Source organism: Apteryx rowi, unplaced genomic scaffold (genome assembly GCF_003343035.1).
Source record: "Apteryx rowi isolate R43461 unplaced genomic scaffold, aptRow1 scaffold_2, whole genome shotgun sequence".
Classification (NCBI taxonomy): domain Eukaryota; kingdom Metazoa; phylum Chordata; class Aves; order Apterygiformes; family Apterygidae; genus Apteryx; species Apteryx rowi.
The window spans coordinates 6,210,566-6,231,529 of NW_020448307.1; the positions used below are offsets into that span (position 1 = coordinate 6,210,566).

General features: G+C 40.2%; 1 protein-coding gene across 2 annotated transcripts; it reads right to left on the reverse strand.

The window, feature by feature from the left end:
- Positions 1–3,373: 3,373 nt before the first annotated feature.
- Positions 3,374–20,811, reverse strand: GFPT2 (glutamine-fructose-6-phosphate transaminase 2). Of its 2 annotated transcripts, none has more exons than XM_026063358.1 (19): positions 20,805–20,811; positions 15,625–15,732; positions 14,880–14,978; positions 14,136–14,261; positions 13,498–13,556; positions 12,872–13,006; positions 11,352–11,413; positions 9,636–9,715; positions 9,196–9,313; positions 8,304–8,467; positions 7,677–7,772; positions 7,468–7,565; positions 6,999–7,119; positions 6,480–6,637; positions 6,228–6,342; positions 5,455–5,582; positions 4,594–4,761; positions 4,016–4,177; positions 3,374–3,418 (listed from the first exon to the last, which is right to left on the reverse strand). In XM_026063358.1, the coding sequence occupies exons 1-19, from the start codon at positions 20,809–20,811 to the stop codon at positions 3,374–3,376; spliced, it is 2,049 nt and encodes a 682-aa protein (XP_025919143.1). The 2 variants fall into 2 exon arrangements, with proteins under 2 accessions (XP_025919143.1, XP_025919142.1); XM_026063357.1 differs by having other exon boundaries at positions 9,196–9,366; positions 9,632–9,715.
- Positions 20,812–20,964: the final 153 nt, after the last annotated feature.

Here is a 20,964-nt window from a genome sequence, read left to right on the forward strand (position 1 = left end):
GCGGCAGCCGCCCTGCTCCTCCGGCGCGCAGGGCCGCCCCAGCCACAATGGCCTCCCGCTGCCCCTCACAGGCCGCGCCAGGCCTGCGCCCCCTGACAGACACTCGCTCGGACCAATCGCCGCTCCCTGGCGGCCGCGCTCAGCCAATCGAACCCCGGGGGCGGGACCCGCTCGCCACTATACGAGGGAGGGAGGCGGTGACGGGGAAGGACTGCAGTGGGGACAGGTTGGCTCCAGCCAATCCGGCCGCGCCCCCTCCCCCTGGAGTGATGTCATCATCCCATGTCAGGCTGTCACCACGCTTATGATGTCATCACCGCTCAGCAGCGCCTCGTCACGGGTTGCTGTGGCACCCGCCGCCGCTGCCGGGTGACGGAAGCCTTTCCTCAGAGCAGCCCTGCCCCGGCAGGGAGGGAGGCAGGCTGCGAGGTCAGCGTGCCCCTGTGCGGCCCTCAGGGCGCCAAGGTGACATCACGCATTGGCAGCCCGTCACCTCACCTCCGTGTTCGGGAGCTCCCAGGAGGACCCGTGACAACGTGGGGTGCCCAATGCTGCAGTGCGGGGCAGGAGGGCCAGACACCCGTGTCCCTTTGCACCCGCAGCGGTACCAACACCCCCTGGCTTCACACAGCTTTCCCAGCGAGGGCTGGTTCAGAAGCCAAGGGAATATTTATCCCCCCCACACTCAACTATTTTTGTCCCCACCCCAAAATCATAAGCCTTCTATACATTTCTCTACCCTCTGCCTTGACCCTAGGACTGCTTGTTTTTTTTTTTTTAAAAAACAGGTGCTGACCAAAAATAAACGTGAGGGGTTTTTCTACCTCTCCTAGGGTCAGAGAGAGTGCTTTCTTTTCCATTCTTTCTATTCCCCCCCATGATTAAAAAACAAACAAAAAAAACAAAAAAAAAACCATGCCTGTAACTTTATTTTAAATAAATCAGTTCAGCTAGCCTCTGAAGTGCATTGGTGTCAGCTTCCTGTAATAGATCCTCTTTTTGATAGGAGGATAGTAAAGCTAGAGAGTAAAAGGGGCCCTTCTGTTACCTACCAAAACATGTCAGATACCAAGTTATATATCCTTGGCAGCTGAAGTCAGATTATCACTATGCTTTTAGTTATTATTTGGGTTCTTCTGGATGGTTATAAAGAGGTAATTATTGGAAACTGCTCTGTTACAACAAGCTACTGTAGCACTTTCAAACTGTTCACCTACATAAGCATTTAAATATTTCAGTTTAGAAGCAAACCTGCAGGGGGATGTCTTGTACATTCATAAAGAAAACTGGTTTTTAGTCGATTTAGATGTTATTAAACAAAAGCTAGAAATGAAAGCAGTTAACTTCTGACAATTCCAATGTTACAAGTGACTACAGAACCTCATGCCTATATTTACCTTATTTCTTTGAAGCCTATAGATGCTTCCTGTTGCTAGTTAGTTCACAACTTTAAAAAGTCTGCCTTTGCAAACAGGTAGTTTGAGTCCTGAAATCTTTAATAAAGTATGGCCTTTATATTAACAAAATTCCTGTTTTTCCTTGATTAGCCCTAGCTTGAAGACATATTTTTGTTGTTGTTGACATACTTTTAAACATGCCATTAGCTGTTGATACTATATTAAAATGCAATTTTATTGCAATTTTTTCTTGGACTAGAAGGCAAATTATTTTTACACTTGTTGTTTGTGCTCATACAGGCACAGCTTCCTGCTTCAACTGTGGGAAGTTTCTTCCTATTCATCTACATCAGAGGAAGGTAGAATACAAGGCTCAGTCAAGGGCTGGTAGGAACTACAGCCAAAGATTCTGCTGCTGTATTAATAAATGTCTGGTGAAGCTTTTAGCTAGGAATGTTGTACAGTTAAATTACTCCAAAAAAAGTTATCTACTCCAGTAAGAGGCAGAAGGAAAGCATTTAAATAAACTCCATTGCACCAACTACTAGTGTTTACATCCACTGGATTAGTAAGACTTACTCTAATTCCTCAATTTAAAGTCCTTTTCTTCCAGTCATCACAAATAAGGAATTGAAACCCAGATCCCCAAAGGGAGGTGGCGGTGGGGACATGAAGGCCTGCTCTGCCTCATTTTTAGCATTAAGTTCTCCCAGTAGAATTCATAAGTCTGAGTTAAGATGCCCAAAAAAACAGAGCTCACAACATCCAGCCTGCTGAGTAGGGAGAGCCAACAGAAAAACACTGAGTGTTTTCTCCTGTGCTCATGTGCCTGGAAAAGATTGTGATATGGAGCAAACTACCTAAACCCGACTCACTGTTTCGAGATACACCTGCTGGAGAAGGAAGAGTGAGGCGTCCACCTTTTGTACAAGGACCTGTAGCTAAAAGGAGATCCCAGTTACATAAAAACAAAGAAACCCCCCCACACCTATCTCAAGAAACAGAAGAGAAAGAACTCCTGATACCAGGGTTTAGGCAAAACTAGGAGGACACCATCTCTCCTACTGGCATCAGAGTACTGCAGTAATGTATCTATGTTCAGACCTGAAGTGAGGAGTCAGGTGGAGAAGAGAAAAAAAAAAATAAAAGCAGAAACTGCAAGAATTTACATCATCTTTTCTTTAATTGCATAGTAATTTCATTTCAAACAGAAGTATTGCTTCAGAAACATCCAGTTACCTTATTTTGTTGCACTGTACATGTTATGCAAATAAAAGCTGGGGCAGCACATAAAGCAAAACGTTGCTCTGGCTTTTCAAATAATTCATTGAAAGAAGCAGGAATTTAAAACATAGCTGGAAATTTACAGCCACAGAAGAGCTTCGGAACAGACTGGTTAAATACAAACACAGATGCAAAGTGGGAGGGCAAGCTGAGGAGGAAGAGGAATAACAGACTTCCAGTTTGAGGCTGAAGTAGAAAAAACCTAACAACCGTACACAAGTGTCAACATGCTCAGTATTTACATTCTGAGCATTATCAATGCTACAGATAAGCAACATACTTAAAAAAATAACTTAAAAAAGCTATACAATTGTACTCATAAATACTATGTCTTTAAAACTAAAGAAGTAGTGTAGGCTAAAAAAAATGTTCACAGTTGCTCTGATAAGAGCTATATATATATTGCACAGTGGAAAAGTTCATTCAGTATACCATGTGTAAACAATGATTTTTATCTTCTCCTTTGGCAATTTCAGAACTTAGAAGAACATTTGCTGTGAGCAAAAGCACTTGGGTACAAGGCACATCAAAAGCTTTTAAAGCTGCATTAAAAGAAGATAAAGCCTTCTGACACTTTCCAGTCAGCACTGTCATTCTCTTTAGAAAAGTGTGTACCTATCAATTCAGAAAAACACATTTATACAGGTATAACTTAGAGGTCTGGTGACAAAACCATTAGCTGTTCCTGGCTGTTATTCTACTGTAACAGATTTGGCCAAATTTCTTGGAAAGTCCACCTAAAATGAAAAGACAGACTTTCAGTATATGACAGAGTAAAACTGACATTCTGCATCTGACACTTCATTTCATGTGTGCTTTTTTAAGACTTCCTAATGTGTCTAGATAGAGCAGAGCTCATTAACGCACACAAGAGACTACAGATCTGCAGATAATGACTCACTGTTGACTTCATCCTTGCTTCCAAAGCCCTCCTAACAAATCCTGTTTCGCACAGGGTACCTTTTCAAAGGAGTCATCATTATCAAACTGACTTACTGAGCAAGGGTCAAACTAAGCTGTATGAAACATTCAATTATTCCAAGTTGATGTGCAACATCATATTTTAAGATTTAAGTTTTCTGAAGAAGTCTTATCTGCATTCTTAATTAATAAAACTAAGTTATATTTATGACTTTTTTTTAAAAAGGATGCCAATTACAAAAATAGAGCTGAAGAACCGGCACTAAAATGTCACCTCTAATATCACAGTCACTACCAGTGCCACTAACTACTATCATAGTTCTTTATTGGAAATGCCATATATCTCTCACTTTACACTGGTAAGAGGAAGTTCACAGCTCTAACTGGATTGCCTAAATATAGAAAGCACTTACATCGTATCCTCTGAGAACAGCCAGGTGGAACGAAAGCAATTGGAGGGGAATAACACTCAAGACTCCTTGAAGGCAGTCAACTGTATGAGGCAGCTCAATTGTTTTGTAGGCAAACTTTGAGCTTTCTGTGTCTTCTTTGGAACACAGAATGATTGGGCGACCCTGAAAATAAGATTTTAAAGCATTAGCAAAGATCTGGGTTAGAATTGCTTTGAGATACTGGTTCACAGCATGTCTGTAATACATTTGAAGACACCTGATAGCTGACAAGAGCAATGTCAGTCTTGCACAACAGTGTGAGTGACAAAAGCCATTATGTAAATGAGAATTGAATTTTTTCATCCTGTAGAGTTTTAACATTATTCTATTTGCTTCAAAACCAAAAAAACCCCACCCACATGCAGTCAGTTTTCCATTACTTTAATGACAAATTATGATGCAGATATAACACCTTACTTGCAACTTTATAATTAGAAAGAAAAAAAAAATGCATCCTATTTCTGAAGCACAGTCAGCAGCAATACATTTCAATGTGCACATTCTCTTTCCCTGTGACGCTGGTTAAGTAAATGGCTTACCTGTCGAGCAGTGATCTGTTGCAGAGCATTCTGGCATTTGGTGAAGCAAGGATCCTTCATTATCACCATGATAACAGGCATTTGTTTATCTATTAGGGCTAATGGCCCATGTTTCAGCTCACCAGCTAGGATGCCTTCAGAGTGCATATAGGTGATTTCTTTGATTTTCTAGAAAGCAAGTTCCAGCAAGTTACCAATAAATCAAATGAGAAATAAAGGCCACAAGAAGCAAAACATCAAGGCTACACATTTGCTACTTAACTACAGATATATGGTATCAAGGTGATATTTTCCAAAGATCAGTTAATGTCTAAAACAGACAAGCTCGCATGCTGGGATTTCTAAGAGGCTGCTGGCTGCAGAAAGCAGAGTTTGCCCAAACACTTGCATTTGCAGATCAGCCAGAAAGGGAGTAACCAACAGAAACTTTACAAACCTAACACCCAGCACAAACTTAGGTAATGCAGTCTACCTTTAGCTTTTCAATCTTCCATGAGACATGGATAAACATCTGTTACACCAGGATGTTCATTATATAATTGAGTAGTTTCCTGCATGAATGTCTCATCTGAACACCAGTTAACTGTTCTTATGAGGATATTTTCAGACAGTGCAGCATTTTAAGGTTTTGTTTATTTTAAATACACTTATTAAACACTACATTAATTATGGGAAAGAAATAAGAGTGTCATATTGCATCCAGGTTCATCTGATGTATGTGTTCAATCCAAGAGGACTAACTGCTCTAAGTTACAGAAAGCAATTTTATTGCAGCAGAATTAAATATTGGAAATAAATTATGTTGCAGAAACCACAAAAGCTGATTTTACATAACATCCAAGGGTTTCAAGAGGTTCATACCAGAGCTCCTTCCAGACAAGTGGCATAATTATATCCACGACCCATAACCAGCAGTGATCTTTGCTTGTACAGTTCAAGAGCCAAATCATGTATCTTCTCATCCAGGGACAAGACTTCCTTAATCATCTCTATCAGATCACATAAAAAGCACATAGAAAATTTTCTATCAATTGGAAGAACTAGCATTTACTAATTTGCTTGTAGTAGGATGTTCAGTGATCTATTATGGCAAATATGCTTAACATAATTCAACTGTTAACTCTATTTTTGTAACTTTGACTGTAGTTTAAGTATGCCCTGTCCAGCCTTATTTTCAGTAACAAGTTTTCTACACAAATTATTGGTTATAGTAGTGTCCATACATTCCACTCATATTTCTAAAGTAAGTTTTGAACAACTATCTTAAAGTCAGCTTTAATTTCCTTTTATCAATACTGATTTAAAGTAAAAGACTTTAAAAGGTTAAAATTATCAAATTAGGTCAAGGAATATTTCTCAGACAGAACTACTACTAATTAGAAAACGTAACCTACAAGACTTCTGATCTCCCTGCCAAGTTTCTTGGAAGGGTACTTGTAAAACTGGCAAGTAGCATAATAAGCTAATAAGTCAGTTTTTCTTACATTGCCTACTTTTTTTTTGGGGGGGGGGGAAGGGGAGAAGGGGGTTAAAGTTAGTTAAGGAAGAAACATCCTAAGGATCTCCAAATCATATTTTAAATTCTTCAAACACCCCCCCTCCCATCCCTCTCCACCCCCAAATTATCAATATACCTGGCAGTGATTGTAGTCCGCTAATGATTTCCTGTCTCCTTTTTTGCAAGGAAATTCTGTCTTCAGACATCATTAGGCCAAACATTACAAGAGACACGAACTGGCTGGTATAAGCCTGCAGACAAAACAAAACATTTAGCAGCTAAGTCTGCAGAGAGTTAGCATGATCTCAGTCTGAAGGGCCACAATTAAAATCTTAATTGGATTCCACAATGGTAAAAGTATGAAAGTCAAACAGTGAACAGCAATTACCTTTGTGCTTGCCACACCTATCTCGGGGCCTGCATTGATATGTACGCCACAGTCAGTCTCCCTGGATATTGAGCTTCCAACTGTATTTGTGATGCCAACTGTTAGAGCACGACGTTCTTTACAATACCTCAAGGCCATAAGTGTATCTGCAGTTTCACCTAGAAAACATTTATGTGTTGACATTTAAGGCTGATACAGGGTAGTAATGGTACCCAAGAAGCTTAAAAATCTACACAGGAAGTTACTCTGTGTAACTCTAGAAGTTAAATAACTGCATTCACACTTATAAAAATGCAAAATACAACCAAAAATAACATTCTAGCACTCGCTCATTGTCTACATTTTTGAATCAGGTCTGAAACAAAACTTTCATCCAAGACAGATGACTAATCCATTAGCCACTGTCCCTCTTTGCAACAGACAGGAATAAATTGTATTTGTTGGGGGTCTTTTGTTTGTTTGTTTTTAATTTCTCTACAATTTTCATTCAATTGAAGACAAACAGTAGGAGCAACTCACCTGACTGACTTATAAAAAAGCACACATCATCTCTGAATACAGGTGTGTTTCTATCCAGGAAGTCACTAGCAAGTTCCACCATCACAGGTAACTCAGTTAATTCTTCCAGTACTTGTCGAGTCTGAATTCAATCAGCACATAACATTTATTGATATTGCCACCCACATAAATCTTGACACCTTAAAAGTGATAATGTAAGAAAGACCTAATCGGATCTTATTTTAAAAATTGATCATTACAGCTCACCAATCAGAGCTTTAACACCAAGGTGAAGACAATTTCTAGCACAGCAGGTTCCAGAAAAGTATTAATAAAGCACGTGGCATAAAAGGCAAAACTGTAATAGAGTGTCAGACCCCTGAATGAAAGGCCAAGTATGAGATAAAGAAGGAAAAACAGATGAAGAGTCATTGTCTAAAAACCCAGCAGCTAGATGTTATATATGTATCTTAGCTAAGGCTGAACATACAGCTACTGCAGCATGAAAACTGGTCCCACAGCCAATAATGATCAGTCTTCTGCATCTTCTGATTTCTTTCAAATGATCTTTCAGACCGCCCAGCAGAACTGTAGTTATAAACAAAAGAAAAAGCAAACATTAATGCTGTATTTTACTTTCTAGTTAATATGTTCAAATTTTGCTGGTTTAGAATAGGCATTCAAGTTACACTAAGTTACCTGTGCTGCTTGCAAAATTCACCCTGCCTCTCATAGTATTGACCACTGATTCCGGTTGTTCAAAAATTTCCTTTTGCATGAATGCACTGAAGTTACCTGTTTAGAAAAACATTATGTGGTCATGCTTATGAACACAGTTTGTTATTTCAAGTCTATTATAAAGAGAATTTTTAAGATGAGCTGTGGTAGCAAGCTGATTTAAGCTAACTTTGTTAGCTTAAGCAGAGGTTTAGGGATAGGTGAGAAGAAAGAAGGGATAGGTAGTTTGCTCTATTAAGTTGTTTTCATTTCCCCAACACTGACAAGGTAATTGAAGTGTTTTTTTAAAAAAGAAACTACTTTATTCCATTTCCATCTCAGCTCTTTGTTTACGGTCCAAGCTTGGTAACAGCATCATGTTAACGTTATTTAAGTTTTCACTCAATATTGAGATCAAAGAAATACCTAGGACTCTTCCCTAAGACTAAAAATGGGTAGGGTCCCATAGTGCCCACCTTCTCCTTGATCGCAAGCCCAGAAATTGCCAGCTCCCAGCAAAAGTAGCACAAATATCAGGTCTATTTACTACATACACAGTCAGTAGTTGTTCATCTTTGACTATACTGAATTACAGATGTTTCAACCCACCCTTCATTATTTGCTGCAATTCCATCTGCAAGGTCTGGATGGCCCGGGAAGGATCGTCACTAGCTGAACGTTCAAGCCGATGAATTGAAAGCTTCCCATCAGTTACTGCTGCAATGTCATCATCTTCTAAGAAAATTACTCTGTTGGTGTGCTCAATGAYAGCGCTACAGAAAGAAAACCAAAGTGAGACAAACCTGCCATTTCAGTAAGAGCTGGTAGCAGCACTCCTCAAAGCAAGTTTGCATCCATACCCACTCGGAGTCTCCCTATCTTCCTCTTTGACATAACTATAGATAGAGCCATCTTAAAGGAAATGGCTCCATCTGCTGCTCCTCCTGCACTCTCACAGGAACTGGTAACAAAAAGCTCGGGAACCACTGTCTCTCACAACAGCAAGTTCCCACTGATCTTGCCTCCAAGCATGGCAGGGTCTCCCAAGTCCCAAGGTCAGGATCTTGCTTCGGAGAGARAAAAGTGTCCCCCTGACATCCAATTCCTGCTAAGATGGAACCACACCACTATTTCCTCCTCTGAGCCTCAGATAGCAGGATTAACATACCAAAACTCCAGACTAACCTATATTCTGCCCAAATACTTTGCCAATAGTGGCTATCGGTACTCAACTTGCCTTCCTGCACTGGATATATTTTACATGGGAGGCAAAGAGGTTAGTGATTAGCAGATACTGCACCTGCTTACAACTCAAGTGCTGATGTCAAGCCTCCACATTTATCACGTATCTTAGCACATGGGCTTTATAAAGCCACCTAGAGAAGCAGCTATCCCATCAGAGAACAATAGCACAGCAGCAAGACAACATAAGATTTCCAGAACTATGTCACTTCTAGACAAAAACAATGTTTTGAGAAAGGAAAATTAAGTACTTCACTACCTTGCATCTGAAGCAAAGAAAAATTCTACTGCCTTATCCCCAACGGCATGCAGGCAGGTAGAGCTGTCCAGTCTTTTCATTCGGGAATTACATATATTCTTTACATTTTCAATGTTGCCTATTAAATTAAAAAATATATATATATATGAGATTTGAAATGCAGAACCTGATCTGTTCAAGTTAGATTATAGACTATACAGATTCAAGGTATCACAGTTATGTAGTATTTTGGGGCAGGGGGGAGGGAAACCAAGCAAGCAAAGACTTTTAGACTTACATGAGCTACACATTCAGAAGTACAAAAACAGAATATCTTTGTTACTAATTTGGGGCATCATCTGGTAGTTTTATAATTCAGAAACCAATTAGCCTCACTTCTAATTATAAGGCAGCAATAATTTTAGCTCTTAGAAATAATATAATTGGGTCTATCAACTTACATGTCCTATATAAAACAGGAATCTGTTCAGTGGAAAGCTTGTACTTGCTTCTAACCCCAATAAGCAGAGGACTTCCTCTCCTACAAAGGGAAAATTCACAAGTTTACAAAGAGAAAGCTTCATGCAGGGAAGTCAAAGAACATCTGCAAAGCTGAAGGACAACATCCCATCTGGCTCCCTAAATAGGATGAGGGTGGAGGAGGTTCATCCTAACTCCATTATGTGGCAGAAATTATACAATTTTGGCTTGTTCTGTAAAATTCTCCAAACCTTACCTGAATAAATGCCACATGCTTAGGAGAGTCACACTCCCTCGCTCTCCCTCCCCCCCCCCCAAAAAAAAAAACCAAAAAAAAAAAACAAAATCTACATTCAGGTAGAGGAAAGTGAACATGAACTAGCCATTTTTGTGATTACTGGAAGGAAAACAGCACCTGTGCTAAGCTGTTTAAAGAAAAGCTCTTTCTCTGCCTGTCAAGCCAGCCAGCAATACACCCCATCATTCTTTACTGCTAGAATACTATTCCACCCTTCAGCCTTTTAAGCTCAGAACTGTCAGCCTTCATCATTGCACCTCTGAAATTGTGGAATTTTAAGATAATTTTTGGAATATGGGTCACGTGTCACATTGAAGAACTTTTATTTCTGTGGGGGGTTTTTTTGTTTAAGTAATTCACCCCCCCCCAATATGTCAGATTACAAGTTCAGGTAGATTACAAGTTTAGCTTCTCTTAATCCTCTCATCCCCAAAAACCCAAACTTGTACCACATACGGAATGGTAAAGTTCACAAGATGTTCTCAGATTAAAGTGGTGTTACAACTGGCTTTTTCACAATTTTAATGTATTCCCATCCTAGGACAAAGAAGCAATAGGCTTTTTAGTCATAATATAAGGCAGCCTTTAATCCTTGTGCTAACTCACTTGCTACTTTAGTATCCTTACATTTCCTGAAAGTTTTTTCCAAGCCATAAATAAAAGCAGAATTTACATAGACAAAACTCATGAATGCCATGACAGCTAGAGACCACTATTTGTATAATCTATTAGCATGATGGAACTTTAGCCAACCTGAACATACTTCTCCYAGTCTTTATTCAAAGTGAAGTAAAAATGCAACATTGTCTCTCTTCCCTCTTTTCAATACATCAGAAAAGTTAGCATACTCCTAACACAACTTTTCTGTTAAGATGCTGTAACGGATAACAGGAGTGAGCTTGTCAGTAGTAAATTCTTCTGCAAGTGCCAGCTAGATGATCTCCAACTAAGAGTTTATTTACATGAATCAAGAATACATCATCTGATTTCTTTTCACTGCTGTGCTTGCATCCTCAAGAGTGAGGCATCATGTTTAATTTATTAAGCAAAAACAAGTGAAAGATTACACAGAGAATCAATGTTTTATGAAACCAAATCATTACACAGAGTCACTGAAACTCTGATCTGGAGTCTGTAGAGCTCAAATTAAGTTATATTTCATAGCTCAGTGGAGCTTTGCTGGATTTCACAGGGATTCCAGTAGTGCAGACATTCACCTACTGAATTTAAGTTAATCAAGTGTTTTTTGCTCCCTGGTAAGCAGAGCTGGTCACACTGTAAGTCTACTTAAAAATAAGATACTAAAAGATTGAAGTCTTAAGGATAAGAGATGTTAGCAATAGCAAATATTTACTACTTTCAAGAGCATGAATTAGATGTAAAAGGGATTTTTACTCACCTAGTAGCAACAGCTTCACCTGGGTAATGAATGCTCTTGAAAACCAATGCAAAAGCACCTTCCTGAAAACCATGCAGACAGATGAGAAGAAAATCCTAAGCAACTTATCTCAACCAGTCATGTCTCATTAAACTGGCGCCCCTCTTCCTGAGACGCCTCTAAGGGAAAGCTCATTAGTATTATCAGGAATTCCCTTCCTGGAAGGCAGACTGCACCTTTAAAGGAATTAGTCAAGAAGCAGAACAACCTAATGGCCACATACAAGGCAACAGCTGAAAGCTTAGGTCGGGCAAGACATTTCAGCCTCTTTTATAAATAAAAGTAAAATAGCTTCCAATGCAAGAGTGAGAAATCTCAGAGATCTTACTGGTAATCAATATAAAAATTGTGTTAGAAGACTGCTTTTAATAAGAACATGCAGATAGGTTTTCCTCATCACACATTTTAGGCTAAAATTTTGGAGTTACTCCTTCTAGTTTAAGAAGGAAACCCTCACCCAAGAGCAAAAACAGGAACATACAATCAGACATAATACAGCATTATTTCAGCTTGTAAAGCTGACCAGTATTACTGCAGCAAGAACAAAAGCCCTCCCGCCTTACAAACAGAAAAGGAAGGTAATATTCACTCCTCTTAAAGGGACTCCAGTCTGGGACTACTCTGCAYTTGTTCTGTGGTCAGGCAAGTTCACCATTCCCCTCACTATTCCCTCTTGACCCATACAGGCCCTTCCTTTACATGTACTCCCACCCCGCTCTAGGAGGAATCCTATAGAGCTGCTTTAGAGAGGAGAAAAGAGCATACGAGACTGCAGGAAGGGGAGGAAAACACATCTGCACAGAGATTGGGGCAGAAAACGAAGTAAGTTTATGCTAAGTTTGCAATGCATCTATCAAAAAATTTTTTTTACAGAGTTCACTTACTAAGTTAACTGTATATCCCCACTTCCCAGTCAGGGAATCAGCTAAGCTATCAGTACAGTTTTTTAGATCTAATTCCAAACACGTGAGCCAAGGCATATCGTTAGACCAAGCTATTAGACAGACTTGAATCACAGCAGTGTTTTAACATGATCAGAATAGCTTTTAAGGGCACACTGCCCTTTATGAGAATTTCAACCCCTCAGAGGCTCCTGCCAAGTTGTTGGTTTTTTTTTTTTTTTTTTTAAATTAAAATTAAGCTGATTCATTAAAAAAAAAAAAACTGCGAAAACCTCTTGCTTTAAAAAAAAAAGGGGGGGGAGGGGGGAAGCAAAAAAAAAAAGAAAGAAAGAAGTATTGCTGATGCAATTTTAAATTTACCATCAAGAAGTCTTTGAAGTTTCCAAAGTTTTAATCTAATTCCTTGGTCTATTAAACATAATTCAAAAGCCAAGAAACATTATTTGCAACACCTTCTAAGGAATGTTGCAGAGGATCCAAATGCATGAATGCAGAATTCTAAGGAACCCCAAATAGTTTCCCCTGTAGCACAGGAGGGGAGGGTGGGGGGGGGGAAAAACCAACGAACTTCCCACTTACCAGCTGTTGAATAACTCTTTCTACCAAGGCTGAGAAACTGGTATCCTCACTCTCTCTGTTGTCATATACATATTTGATCAATTTGGGAATTGTTTCTGTATCTGTTTCAGACTCAAATTCATAGCCTTTGCTCTCCTGAAATATCATACAGGAAAATGTTTTCATCTTCAAGCAAGAAACACAGAAGAGCCTTTCAACTGTCTCCCACCAGAAAGGGCACAGTAAAATAGACTGCTCAAAGCTTTACATTGGACTGGTACATGTGTATCACAGTAGAGAATGACTACTGTGTTTCCAAAAGACTAAGCTATGACAGGATAAGTCTGACTTGCTTAGCCTCTGTTAAGCAACAAGGCAGGAGGGACCCAATGCATATACTCACACTCGCAAACAGTTTGAACACAGTGCTGTTCTACTCATAAGCATTTTGCATTTAGGAATGCAAGAACACACTGCACTGCACCAGCTCCTGAGTATCTTTGTGAGGCAGCCTCTTTCATAATACTATTTTACAGCTGATACACTGAGAAACTTGAATTCAGATTCAAACAAAGTCATGAAATATCTGGAGGTGCATGGTAGGGCATTTACTTTATAGTTTTGTAGTTAAGTTGCCACAAACTCACCAGAAATTTTCTCAGGTCCTTATAATTTGTGATGATTCCATTATGGATTACAACAAATTCTGAAAGAAAAATTAAGTAATGGAAAAATAAGATATTTAACTCAGTGCACATAAAGTTAGAGAAAACAGCTTAGAAGTACACTAGAAACTACTTACTACAGTTCTCAGACCCCAGTTTATCATAACATGCATAAGAGAATACAGAAGCTTGGAAATTTTGAAGGCATATAAAAGGCTGTTCCTAAGCATCAAAACAGTTTTAAACTATATCTAGCAGAATAGCACCAAGTCATCTCTCGGGTGAGAAACCATATGAATCTCCCTTTTCCAGCCCGGACAGTCTGATGCGCTTACACTCACATTTGTGAGGTCCTACTTTTTAAAAAAAAGAATGTTGCCCACTGACTAACTGGCATCAATTTTCAGAGAACAGATCTCATTTATTTTTTACAATATTACTTTAGCCATGGAAGAGATTCTATTTTATCGTAAGAGCATCTGACCTAAACAGAATTGCAACAGCTTAGCCCTAGTATACAGAATAGATACCATAATACCAGTAAGAAGACAGGCTATTTGTACTATGTAAATTCAATCATTTCAAATTCACACAATTTAAGTGCTACAGAGAATACATACCATTCTTTTTATCTGATCTCTGAGGGTGACTGTTTATTGCACTGGGTGCTCCGTGAGTCGCCCAGCGAGTATGAGCAATTCCAAAGTGTGTTTCAAAATCCGCTTTTGAATCCAGGCTGTCTTGTTCTATGCAGAAGAAATTAATTTGCTGAATATTTGAAGTTGAGTCTGTCTCACACGCAAACACGCACGCAACTAATAAAACACCAAGAATTTTTACAGGCAAAAATTTAAAAGCTATCTTCTACCCTTCTTTTAAACTATTTGCTTTCTTGACATCACACTTTCGATACTTCAAACTACTATGATTAAAACTTGGTTTGCCATGAATCAAGCATTTTCAGCCAATAGTAACAGATAGGCTAACAAACCACATTACTATAAATCATAATATAAACACATTAAAACAGAACTTCAGTTCTTCACAGATGGAAGCACTGTATAAAACACACTGTGATGACAGACAGCTGTTTAAATGCTAGTAAATTCTTTCAGAGTCCATGCTCTGACATTTCCTCTACCAAGCACAGAAATCATGTGAGTAGTGTAGCAAGGGACCCCAGGTCTCAAAGAACACAGAAGCAACCAAAGAGGGGGAGCAGGTCAATAATTTCACAGTATTATAGCTGAAGATTAGCTTGCTTTGCAAAACCTAACTTTAATTTCATGGTTTGACTTTCTGCCGAGATGCAGATATGCTATGAATGGGAAGCCAAGGGAAGGCGTAAATTTTAAGACACTCACTGTACAACTCTTCTTCCAGGGCCTTTACTTTTCCTCTTTTCTTAACTAGTTTGATGAACCTTTCCTTATCTTCATTATTATTTCCATCAATTGCCACACCTACAATTTAGGACACAATTACAAATGCTATTTAAACCAGAAGCATACCAGATGAAAAAGGCTGAAAAAATACAGACAAGCACACACAAATATAAAAATAACTTCAAAACCATCCTCCAAAGGGATATACTCGAAGCCTGTCACTAGGCTAGTGCATGTATATATTCAAATCAAACTAGATCAAGTCTATATCTACTGCATAGATGAAAACGTATACGAAAGTTATCTCAAATTTTACCCAAGGACAGACTGATATATTTTGCCTGATGACATTAACTAATTCAAATTAAAAAGCAAATTTAAGCTTCCTCATCTTTTTACTAGAATACACATGCACAAGAAGACTTGAGGCACAAACCACGTGACCATGCATTGAGGTGTTCTTCCTCACACTGTTTGCTTTGCTTATGTGTACTAAACCTCAACCACCATCTGATTACAGGCCTAAACACCTGATTTAAAGTCCTGAGGAAAGTGGGAGAAGAAACTCCAAGAATCAAGGTAAGGGGCTCTGATATTTCAATTGGCAGTAGTAAAAAAAAACAAACAAAAAAACAAACCACAAGATGCAGAAGTTAAAAGCCCATGAGAAGTCCCATAAGTAGCTACTGGTTGTAACACTAATTTGTTGAGCAAGTTTAAATACCTGCAGAGTCATATCCTCTGTATTCCAGTCTCTGTAATCCTTTTATCAGAGTCTCAAATATTTCCTTCCGAGTCCGAGGTACTCTGTAGTTCAGATAAGCAAAAATTCCTGTTTAAAGAGGAAAGAGGAAGGGGGGAAAAAGGAGCAGAGATTTTTAGAGTTTGTATCCCTTTAAACCAAATTTAAAGTCTTTTTATATTAGCATCACAGAGGTGTCCCAGGAGAACCCCACTTCCCATTTATTATAATTCTTACTGTAGGTTTTTTTAAATGGAAAGAAAAAGAATCAAATACAATAAATGAATACTGACCATCATTTTCTTCAAGCAAACACACAAGCTCTCATAACCAGTTTCACTCTCCTCCTGATGTTACCCACCAAGAGTTAAGCATTTGAGAGAGCTTAAGAAAATTCTACTTTTCATGAAAACCACAGCTGAAAATGGGAACACTGTGATCTATTTTGTATCCAATCTAAAACTAGACATTCAAAGAAGGAATATATTCACCGATACTAACACAAGGAGACTTTTGTAACCAAAGTCACGGCCCTGAATGCCCAAGAGTAGGTAGCCGACACAACATCTATTTCTGAAAGGCTCCAGCTTAATCTGATACACACCAGTCACTTCAGCAGGAAGAGACTAGACATGAAAAATATAAAGAAAGGGCAGAAGTCAAAAAGGATAGGAAACAAAGGGAAGAAAGAGAAGATACAGAACAGGGTCACCCAAAAAAAACAAACATTCACCCTTCGCACTGTCTCAACACAACCCTGCCTGCCAATCCCAACTTGACAGAGCCACGAGATCCATTTACTTGCCCCACGTGATTCAAGCCAACTCTTACAGAGGGGTCACGGAAAAGATGTGAACTCACTGCTTGCCTATTTTGCAGACAGTCTAATAGAGTCCACAAGTCTGATACAACTTCTCTTGAATAGACCAGTCATCACTAAAAGGGGAGGGTTTTTTTATATACTATTCTCACACTTTTCTTCAGAAGAGGCAGGCAAGTTTTTTTAAACTGTAATTTGGGGGATGCTGTTGTAACATTAGAAAAGGTATAACAAAAGAGTGAGCTGAAAAGAAAAACACAACCATTACTTTCCTCTGTTTACTACTCTTTCTGGGACTTGTACATTTATAAGGATAGATTAGGCCTTGTTATTAACTCTTGGAAATCTGTATCCCAACAGAAACTTCTAATTTCACTGTTTCAACAGTTTCTTTAATCAACAAACCAGAGGAGTCAAACTACTGGAAAAAAGAAGAGAGCATTAGCAAAAACCACACTTTTAGTGTTCAATAGTTAGTAGTTCAGAAAACCAAWTTTTTTTTAATAGAAAAAGCCTTTCTAGGGATTTAACCTTTTACCCTTCAATTAAGGATTTTGAACTGTGAATGACTGCAGTAAAGAAGCTATTATAATAAACCAGTAAATCTTATAAATATTGTTGTGAAGGCAGTTACTCCATTGGTTTTAAGCCATTAATACTGTTGAGTTGACAGTGAGACTAAGAGTATTACACTGATCTTGGAATACATCTTGCAGGTATTACGGGTGGAAAATCCTTTTCTGCTACAGAGGTGAGATTTATGAGGAGACTAGTCTAATAATTTCCAGAGTGTCCAATATTAATGGAGATACTAAGACAATAATTGCATTTAAAGAGGTATTTGAGCACCTTCTAAATAGTGTTCTTCATGGATACTTTGAAAATAATGCCTCTAGTTATATAAAGCCACCTTAGACTGAGAGCTTGTTGATCATTTTTCCAGACCAACATTTACCGTTCTCTGGCACTAACCACGAACCTCAAGAGCAGCATTCTTCAGCACAAATTTCTCAACATCATTCCAACACATTGCTACACACCTCATTTCAGATCCAACTCTACTTTCTAGGCCAGATTTCACAATGTATTTAAGACACATCACGCTCGTATGTTCCATGTGGCATCTTTGACTACACAGAGCTCCAGGAAAAACCTTCCTTCGGGACTGTCTTTACAATGCTACCAGTGTGCTGCAATTGTTAAAGGATCCTTGTTCCTAGGGAACTCTAGCTGTGCTTCCACACATGTGGACCTGAAGACTCAGAAGTCACTAGAGGCCGTTACAATGAAAGCAATAGCTGCAGCCTGACTTGTCAAGGAATATATTACAAACTTTTTCAGTTAAAGGAAATAAATCTTACTCTCAGCACGGTTTCCTCTAGAATTTTCTTTTCTGTTTCATGATTTATCCACTTGCATATTTTCTTCCCTACTCAGCCATCATTTTGGCTGGATTTAAAGCACATTGCTCAACTCATTTAGAAACAGCATTTGATGAAGACCTCTTGTAGCTTAATTCCTTTTGGAAGCACATCAATATGACTGAATCTTAGTTGAATCATACTCATAAGAGAGGTTTGTGATAGTAATAAGTTACTTTATAATGGCATCCCCAAGCTATTAAATGCCCTTTCTAATAGTGCTTGCATCCCTACTCCCCAACAGGGATCTCAAGTACTTTGGGACCTAATGCAATTCTGAAGTGATATGTATTAAGTAAGGTAATTTTTTTAATGGGTCAGCACAGTATCAGCAATGAAATACTTTCCTAGCTCATATATACAACATGGAATCCAATGAAATCATTTAAGAAGCATTTTACTAGAGCACTGCTCTCTTGACCTGAATGCTACATCTACTCTTCACCTTTCCACAATCACAGGCTTGGCATAGAAGCATCAACTAGATCAATCATGATGTATAGCTGACCTTCAGAATCGGATATTCAAAATGGAAACACTATTAAAACCAGCTTTAATCAGGTACAGAGACTGAAAGGCTCTCCCTTTATGTGCATACTGGGAGTTTAGAGCTTCCCCTTTCCCTTCCAGGATTGCAAGCTGAGTGTCAAGAAGAGGAAAAAAAGTTCATTGAGTATTTTTTGTGGGAAAATTCCACAAGAACACTTGCAATTGCAAGATTTCACCAAAATCAAGGAGGGGGCAGCCTATCCCTAAAGCCTGAGCAAGAGTAATGATTTTTTAAAGTAAAAGGAAGCCTCAGTTCAGTATTGGGGTAAGCATGTTCTTGATGTTACAAGCTTAGTCCCAGATTCAGTTTCATTTCCTGATGAAATGGATTTTGATTTAGAATTGGTAGATGAGTTTAAGAATGTTTTATCTGTGTTTCTTTTTTTAAACCCTGCATCACCTTTGCTATACGTAAGTGCGATAATATCTCAACTTCGTTTCCTAAAAAGTATGTTTACATCAGTGTTTAATTATCAATGTATTTTCCAAATAGAAGACTTAAATATCTGACTTCAGGTAGCACATGAAGATGACAACAGGGTATATTTTTCACATTTAAACCTGGAAACATATTCAAAAAATAAAACAGTAATTTAAAAATTGTTGACTGCACAGAGAACCTCAAGAACTCCTGCACTTCCCACAGCAGATTCAATATAGCATGAAGATAGGGGATATCTTTCATGTTAACAAACCTCATGTAAGCCAGCTTGAATTTTTAAAAAGCATCTGGGAAGCAGATTAGCAACTTCCCCAAACTTCTTCTTTCAGTAGCATTTTAGTCCTAACGTTTCTTTGGAACATTTACCCATTTTGCTATCACTGAAGGTGGTCAGTCTCCAAGTATCGATGGGAACTCAGTGTGGGCAACAAACTAACACTGCTCTCACTGCACTTCATAAATTATCCTTTTCCATTTCACACTCAGTCAGTTACTCCACCCCAGGCTAGCTGTTCTGCCAAACTCATTTAACACCGCTAACACCCTGATTTCTCAATCAATACAGCCCAGATACGTTAAGCTTTATACATTACACATCTCAGGGCTTGCAATCAATACCTTTGGTTTGCTCAGGCAGGGAGCCAAGTTTCTCACCTGAAGACAAACAAAGGTCTCTCCGAGTTTGTTTTGCTGATAGGGAGCTAAGAGTCACCCAGATGCTCAAACAATATCATCTCATGTTTCCATTCAAGCAGAAGCCCCTTGCCAGATACCTTGCTCTTTTTGAGGTTACAATTAGAGAGGATGCGAAGGCAGGGAAAAGATGCCTAGTTCAGGAAGTCTATTTTGGGAGCAGTAGCTAGCTCCCTTTCAGTACGCATCCCACAAAGGAGCTTTCACCCTAAGTGCTAAGAAGTATAAGCACAGACTTTTTTTTTTCTCCTTTCAGTGGAAGTGTCATTTCAGACTTGAGAGGAAGTTTAAGTGAGGGGATAGGTACATTTTCACTAAAATTTTCTCCATAGCTAGAATACATTGCATTAGCAGCCTTTGAATCCCTACTTTGATTTTAATCTCATCCACAGCATACCTAAGCAATCGTACGCATGATGTAGGCAGTATCTTCACCATCTCATCTTTATTAGGGAAAGGAAGGTGAATAAACTCACATCAGCTAAGAATTAAACTCCTTCACCACCTTTGTTCGAAAGCCACAAACTGCCCATCGCTGTAGCTAGGACCGGAGTCACAACGAGACCACAACACGGGCTTGGGGAAGGCAGAGCCAAAAGCATCAAGAAGTTTGAGCATCAGCCAAAGCGGCGACGCGCTAAGGCAGCCGGACCAGGAGCAAAGGTCATCTATCAACGCAGCCAAAATACCCCCAGAGCCACGGAGCGGTTGAGCTAGGGGCGAGCCACCAGGGCACCGCAGGAAGGCCAGGCTACGGGGAAGAGAAAGGCAAGTTTCTGAAAGAAAACGGCGSGCGGGCAGTCACGGCGGGGCTTCGCCTTCACCTGCCGCCACACGAGCGGCCAGGAGCCGGTCGCGCCCCCCGCGGCTCCCCGTCCCACAAAATGGATGCAGCCCGCACGGGGCTCCGGAGCGAGCCGCTGCCAGGCGCGGCAGGACGCCGGGAGCCTCACACCTCCCCCCCCCCAGCACCCGAGCCGGCCGCTGTTAAAAAAGAAAGCGGCTCTTGTGCCGGCCCCACCGCGCCGCACCGCACCCGCGGGGGCGCGATCGGCCCCGGACACAGCCCGCTTTGTCCGCGAGCCCCCGCCTCGGCCGGCTCCGTCCCGCCCGGGGGGGCGAGGGCTGCGGCTCCCCAGGCGGCCGGGGCAAGGGGCTGCCCGCGGCGCCTTCCTCACTCCCCTCCCGGCCGGCGAGAAGCGGCAGCCGCCGCCGCCGCCGCTTCCCCGCCACTCACCACACATGGTCCCGCCGCGCCGCCCGGTCCGGCCCGGCCCTTCCCGCTGACAGGAAGCGAGCGCAGCTCCCACCCGACGGCCTCGCTCGGGGACTGCCGCCTCCCCGGCTGCCCAGGCTCTTATAGCCCGGCCGGGTCGGCCCCGCCGCCGAGCTCATTG